Source organism: Typopeltis vanoorti, chromosome 7, assembly GCF_054136105.1.
Source record: "Typopeltis vanoorti isolate ZY-2024b chromosome 7, IOZ_Tvanoo_1.0, whole genome shotgun sequence".
NCBI classification, from domain to species: Eukaryota; Metazoa; Arthropoda; class Arachnida; order Uropygi; family Thelyphonidae; genus Typopeltis; species Typopeltis vanoorti.
This window is the reverse complement of record NC_143555.1, coordinates 102,971,869-102,985,488: the sequence shown is the minus strand read 5'-3', so window position 1 is coordinate 102,985,488 and position 13,620 is coordinate 102,971,869. Positions and strand designations below refer to the sequence as shown.

Here is a 13,620-nt window from a genome sequence, read left to right as displayed (position 1 = left end):
AGACGAAATATGGTGTTCAAAAGTTGCATACCTGGTTGATATTTTTGGACATTTAAACAGCCTTAATTATTATTATTATTATTATTTAGGCCTCCAAGGAGTCAAAAGACTCAATATGGGAGGTCCTTCCTAGGAAACACAAGTCTATCAAGACTCAACGTGGGAGGTCCCTCCCAGGAAACACAACGTCTATCATACAACTCCTTAAACTCATTGGCCGTTCTTGCTCTCACCACTCTATCAGGCAATGCATTCCATGGTTCAACCACCCTCCATGCAAAGAAACCACTCCTCACCCTCTTGCTCACAGTTTCCTTTAGTAACTTCCAGGGATGGTCCCCTTGTCATCACTCCTTCCTGCTGTTCAACCAAGAGAAAGAACTCCCCAGTGTCAACCCTGTAACCACCTCTCAACATTTTAAAAGTCTCAATCATATCACCTCTCCTTTTATCCACCAAACTCTGCAGTCCACATTCCCTCAGCCGATTCTCATAACTAACATTGTACAGTCCTGAAACTGTCTTTATCTGCCTCTGTACCCTTCATATTCTGGGGGCCAAATCTGAGAACAATAGTCTAAGTGTGGTCTGATCAGGGTCCTATACAATGGAATGATAACTCTTTTATCTCTGCAGGTCAGCGTCCTTCTCATTATTGCAGCAAGCCTTTGTGTTACCTTCACCACCTTTGCAATATGTCCCTTGAATTTCAGGTTTTCATCAATCATCAACCCAGGATCTCTTGTCTCCCCCTACTTTCTCCAGTATATCTCCTCCAATAAGGTATGCAGCGTCCCATCGATGTGTCCCAAACCTCAAGACCTTACATTTTGCTGCATTAAACCGAGACCCCCATTCATTTGCCCATCTGTCTAGCTTATTCAAATCCGCTTGCATGACTACCATATCTGCACTATTGCTAATAACCCTTCCCAGCTTCACATCATCCGCAAACAACTGAACATCCCCCCATGCAAATCACTCACAATGTCATAGATATAAAGGTTAAACAATATAGATCCCAGTACTGAGCCCTGTGGGACCCCACTTGTAATCCTTTGCCTCCTTGAAACTGCCCCACCATACACAACTCTCTGATACCTATCAGACAGCCAATCCTGAATCCAGTTGACTAACCTGACATCCAAACCCATGTGCTGCCACTTAAATATCAGCTTATCATGTGGCACCCTGTTAAATGCCTTTGCTAAATCCAACAAAATGGCAGTATATGCCTTTCCCTCATCTACTGCTCTTGTAACTTTATTATAAAAGGCTAGCATATTACTAAAACAAGAGCACCCGTCCCCCTCACAAATCCATGTTGACTCTCACAGATAACATTACCCCTCATCTTTCCAATGTTGTATATGGTCCCTAACTAATTTCTCCAAGATCTTAACAACTACTGATGACACACAAATTAGTCTATAATTAGACACTTCCAGTCTGCTACCGCCCTTATGCAATGGCACTATCTTACCTTCCATTCCCTGGGCACCTTTTCTGTAGCCAGACTTTCATTGAAAAGCCAGGTCAAAGGAGCTGTCAGTTCCTTAGCGCAAGTATGCAAGGGAAGAAAGAAAACCCTCTTTACATCAGGTGACAAGCTGAATGGGTTCTTAAAAAAAAAAAATTAAAATATCGAAAACAAAAGTTGAAAACAATGACCTTGAAATGTTTCCTCTCACAGCTGGTACTGAGCCGGAGATTACTTCTTGCTTGATTTTAGAACATCTCTCGGTTTTTGAGGATAAACTACAGCAATACTTTCCTTCCCTCAATGTGAATGATATGATTGGGTGTTAAATCCCTTTGCCATTACTATTGCTGACACAAAACATCTATTGTTAAAAGAAGCAGAAGTTTTGGCAGAACTTCAGGCTTATCGAGCTTTTCAGCTCAAGTTTAGGGAAACAACACTACTTCAATTCTGGAATTTGACAAAAAAAAAAAAAAAAAGAGTTCTTAGTATCATCAGAAGATGCTCTATCTACACTGCTACATTTTACGACGGCCTACTTGTGCAAGCAGGGAATTTCCACATTGGCCAACATTAAGAAAGAGGAGTGACTTCTTTCTCTTGATCAAGAATTAAACAATTGTGAAAAAAGTAAACAAGCCCATATTTCTCATTAAATTATAAAAATGATGTAATTATAACTCATTAATTTTTCACTAACTTTTTATTAACCCAATAATCATTTTTTTCTATTTTATTATATTTTCTTTCTTTTTTTTTTAATTTAGTTTTTTACATAGTCCAGAAACCCTGCTCTAGAGACCAAACATTCAAGTAACTTCAGACTTCCAATAAGGAGGTAGGTGGTCTCATAGAAGACGATGAAATTCATCTGCCACCTAAACAGAATTACAAACATCTATGCCCACAGCAGGATTCAAATCTGCAGCCTGTTTGTTGGAGAGCAGGTATACTAACCACTTGATCAACCAGGCTGGCTCATTAAATAATGTCTTGCTGCCATCCAAGAATTTTGTTATCATGAAATCATAGAAAAATTCTTGGATGGACATGAAATGGGAAAACCACTCCAAAACACCTGCTTTTAACAGGTGTTTCAGATTTTTGCACATATCACTGACAATGCCGCTCATTTGTGTACAATAAGCAGACTCAACATCACTTTTTACATAATGTACCTGACTATCATATGTTTTTTTTTTCCTTTCCTCCCTGCATTTATTGCAATTTTTCTCTGTGTTTCTTAATTTACAGAAACCAGTATACATTGATTCTCTATCTGACATAGTGAAAAGAAAGCACAAACTCTTCATTTCCATAAAAGCCTAACTAATATCTGGAAATCCAATCTCATCACCACAAATACCAACATTCATTCGTACAAAACCACCAGTCCAGACATATTTACATATGGTTCCTGACATGAAACATCACAGTTCAATAAACAGTTAATATATGAAGTTAAAAAACTTATGTGTATGGCAGTTCATGTTGAGTTTTTTTAATCACAGTTTAAATCACAACACAAGACAATAATAAGAAAATAAATAATACATTTATTTACTTAGCTGCTGATATTTTGCTGGCTTTTTGCTCAGCATCTTCAGAGCACAAACAATTTATCTCAGCAATGCAAACAGCAACAATTAGCTAATAGTAGAGACAATTTAAAATTGTAATGGATAACACGAAGAACTGAAGTCCTAATTTGGCATCACCATTTGTTGATTACAGAGAAGGGTTGGAAAGTATTAATTCAATCTTAAAATGATTGTCTCCCAGTTAGGTAAATTGATACAATCATACATGGGTTTGGGGAATGCTTTAAAGCTTTATTTTAATGATTCAAAAAGACACTTTCAAAAAGATGCTATCATGATTCTCTATCAGAGATGCATCGAAAGAAATAGCCAGAATTTTAAAAAAAAATAAAACTCCAACCTCTGCACTGCCTTCAAGCCTTGCTTGAACCTAGCTACCTTTGTCTGTTCTCCAAGGACCAATTCATTTCTCTCTCAGTTCCCAGTGTACATAAGTTCCTACAGTTGTTTCAGTTTGCTAAGTTGCTACAAGCAAACTGAAAGATCAGCCACCATCTGTATTGAAGAACATAACACATTCATCTAGACCTGATTGTAATCCTGGTTACAGTCAGGTCTAGTAGACCATGCTTTAGACCAATGTTTCTCAAAGTGTGGTATGCATACCCCCCACCCCCACCCAGCAGTACGTGAAAGGTCTTCAGGAGGTACGTGGCAATTTTCGGCTATTCATCATTAACGCATGGAATCATTATTAAGAAAAAAAAAGAATTAATTTAAACATATATATTTCTTAATAAATTTTATATATATATATATATTTTGAGGAAAAAATATATATAAATTATATAATGTATGAATTCTCCTACTCAAATTGCGGGTTACTATCAGGGTGATAGTAACTCGCTCCCTGCAATAAATAACACGCCCTCTGCAACAGCTACTATACTGCAGACACACGAAAAACAATTAGTTTTATTATGTCCCTGAATAAGGTACAAAGACATTTGCAGGCAGTGTAATGTATTTCTCAACAAATAGGACAATTAGAGACGACTAGAATAAAAACGGCACTAACAAATGAATCACGTGTCCCCCTCCCACAGAAACTATGCTCTATAGACTCAAGCAAAACCATGTGTTGCACTGGCAACATATAGTTTTGTTTAACACCACCCCATCTTGAATGTGTTATAACTAAGAAATATATAGTGAACGTGTTTCAGATATTATTGAATTCAGTTGAAGAGAATTAGCATTTCAACTCAATTGTTGAAATGAAAGCCAACTCAATTTTCAGCTTGCTTTTGTCTTTGGATCATGCAATCTTTTGTTAATACTGCACCAATCACATGCACGTCTTCATAGCTTCTCTATCTCAACTGGCCTACAACTACTGTCTGTCTCGCACTCTGCTTTCACTTCTCATTAGTCATTTGTGAAGGATTGTTTATTACGTATCTCAAGTCTTGTAAATTATTGGTAATTTTTGCTTGAAATAATGGGAAAGATGATGATGCTATTTGGGTAGATAACTTTGACGATGCACACAAGGAAACCACTCTCAAGGCCGGAAGTAGTGATGCCGAATAGGAGCTTCTCGGTAAGTCATACCCATTTTCAGTTTATTTCTGAAAACTTTATAATAAATTTAGTTTAATCCTTTATTAGTTTCCAAAAATCCCCACATATATCTTGAACCATGATTTTTATGCTTCAATTTTTGGGGAAAAAATGCAAATGCGAGTTATATTCGAGTAAATACAGTACTTTTTTTAGCTTTCAAATGCATAAGTATGGATCACTGGTTAAAGCAGTGTACACTCAGGTGGAAGAAAGCCCCCCCCCCCCCCAAAGAAAAAGGAAAAAAACACTAGAAAAATTTTCAAGAATCTTTTCCTAATTAAAATTAATTTTTTTAAAAAATTTATATTGTGTTGTGTCTTCTATTTCTATATTACTTATGAATTAGCGATCATTTGCAGATGCTCAGTCATAGGTTGTATACGATGCACAGTGTGTATTCTCAAATCGTCTACTCGACTCATCCCCCCCCCAAAGATTAAACCCCGAGTGTGCTACTGGGTTAAAGACTGGATTTATAAAATGCACAAAAGAGAGAGAGCAATATACCAGATACAAGTAGCTGTAAGCAACAAGAAAATGTTGATTATTGTATCTCTCACAGTGATGATAAATTATTTAAATTAAGTAAAAATTTATAGTATCTTTATAAATTTTGTTCTATTAAAAATAAATCATATTTTTTGTTTACATGTACATCTAAATTTAAATAAAATAGACATTTATAATGAAATATACTTTTTATTTATTATTATTACTATTTTGATAAGTGTGTGTGTGTGGGGGGGGGGTACTTGGTAATAATATAATGAAAATTTAATAAGGGATACATGGATATCTGAAGTTTGAGAAACACTGCTTTAGACCTACATATAGAATCAAATGGGAAAAAAACCACAATGTACACAGTCTTGCAATAAATACTGTTACGACTTCTGTACACCTAATGCTACCAACAGAATTGCATGAGTGTGGTTCCGCTAGTGGCGCTGTGCATAACTAACATGCTCATGTTTATTAGTAGAGAGAAGTCTAGCTGTATGAGTTAACATGCAATGTGGAGATTAAGAGAACCGTGTAGCTGTAATAGCACTTCACAAGTTTAGAATGCAGTCACCTGTTATTTCTAACACACTAAACACACTTAGTATCAGTAGGATGTTTGTGTATCGGACTATTAACCATTATTACAATATTTGAACACCAAAGAACACCAGGTTGACACTGCATTAGGACATAACAGCTTGTGAGGACTGTGAAGGTATTCCTCCACCGTGAGAATGCAGAAAGTGATGTCATGAGAGATGAACGTTTTGCAGAGAACAATGTCACATGTACTAACTGATGATCTGAGAGTGAGAGCCTATCGTCGTTCTACTGGACACTTCCTAACACCACAACTTATGTGCCAGAGAGTGATAAAATCAAGGCACTTCTTTGCCGGTATGCAAACTGCAAACAACAGACAGAGATATCTTCTTCACAAAGGATATCTTTGTCTGTTGAGAGGATACAATTGTCTGTGAAGAGGATATACAATTGGGTATATGCTCTAGATAGTCATGAGTATGCTCTGGGTGCTATGGCACATGCTGTAACCATGGTATAGCCCCTGAACAACACCTTGTTTCACAGTAGACAGTGGACCTTCCAATAGGACTCGGCTTCTGCACAAGGTGAAGACCACACAGCAGTGGTTGGAGGCGAATGCACCTGACAACATTTCACCATCTGATTGGCCATCTAGAAGTCCCGATCTGAATCTTTTGAACTTTAAATTGTAGTCGGGGCTTGAGAGAGCAGCCCACAAGAAATGACACCCCAGCATCCCCAACAGGAAGGCAGATTTGGAGCGAGCAGTGGCAGCATTTCCGTTGGATGTTGTATGTGTTGCCATTGATATGTAGCCTCACAGACTTCGGGAGTGTGTGAAGGCAAAAGAGGGACATTTGGAACATTGAGTGCTGTTATATGCATATTATACAAGTGGTTTATATGTGCTGAAAGCTGTAAATGGTTTACTGATAGATTAAAGGTTTATGCACTGTTCAAGTAGTAGCATATTTATGGCTAGACTAGGTATGCTCCATTGCAGCAAATTTAGAAATAAAATACTTTTTCAGGATCTGCAGCTGCTTTCAAAATCCAACCCAATCAAGATAAATATCGATGCATTATACTTCCCAAAATATGGAAAACATTAATTCTCACAGTTCTCACATCTCACTCAACTGAGGTCTCCAGCTGGCACCCACAGAGAATATCCATCTTACTTAGGACTCTACGCTTTTGTCTACTGATTTTCACTGAGTTTTTGTGTTGTCCTTTGTGTGTGTGTGTGTGTTACAATTTGTGTTGTACTCCCTGAGGATTCTCTGTGACTGAGACACATTAGAAGAATTAAACATTGCTTTCTCATGTTTTTCAAACAAAGTACAGTGCTTTTTTTTTTTTAGTACATCATTAAAACATTTATACAGAAGTTGAAAAAACAATGAAAAAAATTTTGAGGCAAGTAAACACAATAATATCAATTATGAAGAGAGAGAGAGAGAGTGATGAAATATTAAGTCACAGAGCTTGATAGAGAAGAGGAAAAGAAGAATAACACAAATAAGTTAGTAAGATATTATCAGAGACCATCAATATGCATCTTGAAAAGCAGGAAGGGAAGTTAATAATGAAAAAAATAATAATAAAAAATAAAAGACCCTTATGGACACTTATCAGAAGTGTGATAAACAAGAGGTAAAATCAGTGGAAGAATTTTAATTACTGGATTCCCTTTGTCAATAAAACAGGCTTCGTTCAGTCTATAAGAGCCATTTTTTTCTGATCCCTCAAAAATATTCACTATACACTTCTAATCTCACACACACACACTATTGGGGGTATGTAGTACAGTAGCTAGCAGCTTTGTCAACAGTGTAAAGAATAGATTTTTCTAATGATAAGTGATGATGAATTGTGCTGCTGAAACAGAGAATGCAATGAAGCCTGATAGCCAGAGTGAAGGAACGACACATTATACTCTTTAATTTCCATGATAAGTCTTGGAACTTTATAGAGGTTAAATAATAATTATTTTCTATACAAAATATATAGATTTTTATTAATTACCTTGCTTAAAATTCATTTCTGATGCATCTTTTCTGTATGACATTACAGGATTACTTTTGGTATGAATATTGGTATAACACCAACTTTCTTTTTTGGGATATGAATATGAACTTGACTCCATGGCTGATGCTACAAAAAAAAGTGAGTTTATAAATGAATAAAATGTTAACATCAATTCAAAATTTATGCTAATTTGGGAAGTCCTGAAAATAGGACACATCTGCTTGCAAGGCAAGAAAATCTTACAAGAGATTTGCATATTTTGCAACCAATGTGACACTATAAAAATATCTATAACTTAATCAGGATTTTTCTTTTTAAAAATTTGCATATTTATAGGAAAGATGCATACTTTCAAATCATATAATGATAATACTTGTAATAAGAAAATAGCTAATTTTATTTTTCATCATTAGAAGGTGATGCCAGTGATATTTATATTTTAAATATGACTAGGATCACTGAAAATAATGTCTTTTAAAATGCAGAGTGTTGGTATCATAGAAAAATGGTACATCTTAAGGTGAACTCAAGGATCTCTCCCCTATGGGTAATTAAAAAGTAAATATGTTAGCAATATTAGAAAGTAGGCCTGTGTTGCTCAGTGGAAGTGATGTTTGCATCCTCTGTGCAAAGATAGACTTAAATTCAAGTCTAGTTACCAACTGGAGGAACTTTTCTATGCCTTTCTTCAACCGGTCCCAAGTTACTCTATCTCTGGCATGGGCAAGTGGGATTTTTCGTCCTGAGAAGTCAAGAAAATTGACCATAGAGCCCACACTATTTCAGACAAGAACAAGAGTTAAATTAAGAGAATTCGTATGAAAGAGGTAACAAAAGACCTGTAATTATTATTATTATTATTACGGGTATCTCCATGGAGTCAGTAGACTCATCGCGGGAGACCCAAGCTAGCAAAACAATATCTGTCATATCTCTTCTTGAATTCATTTACAGATGAAGAGCTCACAACAAAGTCAGGCAATGAATTCCACTCATTCACCACCCTCCAGGCAAAAAACCTTGTTCTGACACCTTTGTTAACCACACTCTTCTTTAATTTCCAGAGATGACCTCTTGTTCTTCCATCACTATCACACAGCTGAAACATTTCCCCTGCATCAATCCTATAAAAACCTTTTAGTAATTTGAATGTTTCTATCATATCCCCTCTTCTTCGCCTGTCAACCAATCTCTGCAATCCACAAGCTCTCAATCTATCAATGTAGGGAGCATTTTTTATATCACTCACCAACTTGGTCACTCTTCTCTGAACCCTCTCCACAGCCTCCTCATCTCCAAGGAATCCAGGTGACCAGACCTGTAAGTGGCTTTGTATGGGGATTCAATTATTAGAAATGTGGTAAAAGAGAAGATGCACGATGTTTGTTTTCCTGGAGGTAAAATGAATAGTGATTGAGGCATCGGATATGAGGAGTACGCAAGCAAAAGAGTTGATAGCGGTAATAGAGATAAATGACTTGACTGGGAACAAAGAACATGCAAGCTTGGATATCCGGAAGTTGTTGAGAAGGATAAAAGATAATAGTGTGATAGGAAAGGTAGTCAGTGTGTTGTCCAAGTATGATAGTGATGAAATGAGGAGGAGAGCAAAGATTGTTAATATGAAGTATGAATTGAACTATAAATAGACTGCATTTGAATGGTTTTGGTATGACTGGTTTGGAGAGACTGATGTTGGAGGGTAGAGAAATGAGTGGAGAGAATGAATCTGATCAAGTAATGAAGGAGCAGGAGAGTAAGAAAGGAGAGATTGAAGTGGTAGTTATGAAGAAGTGGGCATGAGTATAGAGAATGAGAGAACAAGTGTCAAGACAAGCAGAGAAATGGGGAAGTTTACAGTGGACAGGGGAACACAGCATGAGAAAGGATGATGCTCCAAGAGAATGTGAATACATGTGTGCAAACAAAAAGGGAAGAGGGGGGAGGAATGACCTGGGACCAAGGGAAAACAGTTGGATTTGAAGATGATTCTAAGATGAATAAGGAGAAAAAGAAATGGCTCGAGTTAAGTATGGATAAGTCACATCTAATAAGTGGTATCAGTGAAACTTGCTGTAGATTCAGGAATGAGCTGCTATGTTTGTATAAAAATGCTAGAAGTGTAAGAAACAAGGCAAATGAAATGGTTGCATTAATTGAGTCTGTTCATCCCAAAAATTGTTGGAATAAGTGAGACATAGCTGGATGAGGATGATATCCTGACAGGATATCATCCTCATCCAGATGGAAGGGTATAATGTGTTTCGTGAAGATAGAAAGGGTAAAAAGGGAGGATGGGGGGGTGCTATTCATAATAGAAAGAGTTATGTCCATACAAATGGAATAGATCATGATGTGGATGGGGAACCTGAGTGAATGTATGTGGTAAGTGGTGATAAACGTGACTGGGTAAGGGCAGGTGTGGTGAGGAAATCATAACCAACAAATGGCTTGGACAGGACTGGTTACAGACCTAAAAATGAATGCCTGTGTTTATTTAAAAAAAAAAAAGCCAGAAATAAGGGAAATGAAATATTATTATTATTATTTGACACCTTCAGGTTGTCCAAAGACTCATTAAGGGGGGGGGGGGGGGGCACTTGCTCCGTCTCCACCATTCAATCATCAACTGACTGAAACTACACCAACGCCATCTACTGCTGACCACCACTGGTATTTCTACAGACAATCGCAAACATGGATGTTTGTGATTGTCTGTAGAAATACCATTGTCTGTAGAAATACCGCTATCCCGCCTATGGCGGGATTTGAACTAGCAGCCTTTTAGCTGGAGAGCAGATATGCTATCCACTCAGCCAACTATGCTGGCAAAATTACATCTGATACATTTTTAACATTAATGAACTCTGAAAACTGATGGGAAGAAACACAGATGTACACCAAATGACTTTCAGATGTTCAGTTAGCAATGGGAAAGAAAAGCTATAATATAGAAAGAAAATAAATAGATAATAAAACCTAACCTCTTTCCTAATGGGAGTCGAATCCATGACCTTTGAATTAGAAGTCCAACGTGTCATTCACTGCACTACAGTGACATAAGATGAACTCCTACATAGCTGTAACACTTCTTTTTACAACCATGTATGTTTTTCACTGAGTGAGTTTATTTGCTCCAAAATCATTGGAATAAGTGAAACATGGCTGAATGAAGATGATAACCTAATGGGAATAGAAATGGAAGGATACAGTATTTTTTGCAAGAATAAAACAAGAAGGCAGGTGGGGGGGGTGCTGCTGCTGATGATAGCATGGGAATTATGTTCACATGAGGTGAAAAGGGGAAACAGTGGTAATGGCTTTCAGGCAGTGTGGTGTGATGTGGAGGTTGACATACAGGGTGTTCGGGATAAATTTGACAGTTTCGTAAGGAAAAAGAAAATCTTCTTTGTATCTATTAAATTTAATGAATTGACAAAAAACATTACAGGCAGAGTTAATTACAATACTATCAACAAGATTTACTCAAAATAACCACCATTAGCATCGATCACAGCTTCAATTCTGCTTCGGAACCTCGGACAAGCTGATGCTACAGTCTCCCTGGGAAGGGCCGCAAAAACTGTTTTAATTTTATCCATTAACTGGGCTTTTGTATTACTGGAAGTGCGATTGGTGTCTTTTTCAACTGCGCCCCATACAAAATAATCCATGGGGTTAAGGTCTGGGGAGTTTGGAGGCCAAACATTTGGACTGGTGAAGTCGTAGAAATTTTCAGACAACCATTTTTGACTTTTCCCAGAGGTGTGGCAAGGGGCCGAATCCTGCTGCCATACATACGGCCTACCATTGGCTACCCTTGTTATCCAGGGCTTGACTACAGTTAGCAACTCCACGAACAAAGCCCGAATTCCAATGCCAGGGTTCTTCAACACCTGTTCCTGCAGATTTGCGAGGAATTCTGCTGTACGAACGCAATCAGATCGTCTGCTAGGGATCTTTCTTCTTGCTACATCCTCGTAGTCACCATTGCAAGTCTCTAGTTCATGCCTGATTGTTTTTACTGTATTCAGGGAGTATTGGGCAGCAGTCGTAATATCCATACAAGTTATTCTCTTCCATGATTCAGGTGGGTTCCAGCTATCCATCCTTTCTGACATCTTGTATATGAATGAAGAAGGGTCCAAACTTTTAAATGAAGAGAAGTGTGTGTTAATACATGTAACTTACAGAAAAATATAATTAATTATAAATATGTCAAATTTATCCCGAACACCCTGTATTTAGTTGGATGTTGCTATAAGTAAGGAATGTGGAGGGTGGTGACAAAGAAACATAAACAATTTGGGTTAGTGAATAAAGGAAGGTAATTATTATGGTGGTATAGACTGGAATGAAGAGATAGGCATTTGGAAATAAGGAAAACGAATTTCTTGAGTTCTTGAGAGATAACTATCTCAGGCAGCATGTAAGTGAAGCTCAAGAGTTTTAGATCAGAGGATGTAATTGTGAGTGGGGTTTTGCACTTTCCTCCAGTTGGTGAGAATAAACTGATCATAAGAGATCACCTGGGTTGTGGATAGCCATATGTAGGCTACAGGTTTTTCATGGTACTCTATATTTTGTCTCTAAATGGTTCTATATTCAGAAAGTTTCATACCTTCATTTATCAAACTATAATTTTCTCATTTTCAGAGAATTATTTTCATTTTCTTGACTATTTTCTAATGTGAATATCAAGCATTCCATTTTTTTTTCTTACCAGTGATCCATATTAAAGGGTTAAGAAATAAAAGAGAGAGATATTAAGATTAATTAAATATTTTTAATATTAACTATTATTGTGCTTCAAGATTTGTTAATAACCAACAACACAACTGCTAAACAAAAGTAAAAGCATTATCTGAGCATAAAACTTGTACAACCTTCACAACTTGTGATGCAAATGCAATTAAACATATATAGATGTACACACATGGGTGGCAAAAAGTCTTTGAGGACTGTTACAATTTAAGATACAAATGATTCCAAAATTTAGCGGAGTTCTGATTGCATGATTCAAACTATTTCAATATAAACTTTTAATGAAAACAGTGCAAACCATGTGGCTGGAATGAGATCGTGCCATCAACCAGATGCAGTCCTAGCAGAGGTCAGTTGATATATGTTAAGACATATTTTGTTTAACACTTCCTTTAAATGTTTTAGTTACTGAAAAATTAATTACAGAATAAACCTGCACTTATCTGTGACAGTACAATGAAAAAATATAAATGTAAAAAAAAAAAAAAAAGAATCAAAATTTTTAAAAAGTGCCTCATACGTCCTAAACCTGCATGAGCCCTTGGAGATACACGTACCACACTATGGGAAACACTGGTCTGGAAAATAGTCACTTGGATTAATGCAAACACCAATGGATTTTTGTAGCTACACATATTTAAGTGAATTAATTTAGCGTTAGATGAAAAAAGGGCAACCTTATTGTGAGAAATTACATATTACATTGGCAGTTTTAGCAAATTAAACCCTCAAAATGTCACTGTAAAAATTAAAGCAGAAAATAACTGAAAATTCGTTTAATTTAAGTGACCAAACAATCTGTTTATAAACTGCAGGTGTATGCAGCATTTAAGTGGCTGAAGGAGTAAGCATTTAGGTTGCTCTTATAGAAATATTTAGTCCTATACTATTCCACTCGTCCATCCTAGGATGAGTTGAGTCTCCTCCTAATGAAGGGTTACTGGCGTATTAATGCAGCTGGTTTATCACTCCTCTGCTGCATCCTCTAAGGGCGATATTCATGACTATAATCTGTGTGTGTTCACGGGACTGGTTTGCCTGCTTGTGGGATGAAAAACCCCAGATAAACTGGGGAGAAAACCCTGCTGTCCACGCCCAAGACCAGCTAACTTGGCTATGGCTGAG

The 13,620-nt window shown here is 36.9% G+C and overlaps 1 protein-coding gene across 3 annotated transcripts in view; it reads right to left on the bottom strand.

The window, feature by feature from the left end:
• LOC150104923 (uncharacterized) overlaps positions 1–13,620 on the bottom strand; it is a 431,839-nt gene that overhangs the window by 370,969 nt on the left and 47,250 nt on the right. For all 3 annotated transcript variants that reach the window (XM_090395426.1, XM_090395427.1, XM_090395428.1), the window contains exon 3: positions 7,729–7,857. In XM_090395426.1, coding sequence (XP_090251552.1) covers positions 7,729–7,849 — 121 coding nt within the window. In that variant the 5' untranslated portion in view covers positions 7,850–7,857. The remainder of the gene's footprint in view (positions 1–7,728; positions 7,858–13,620) is intronic.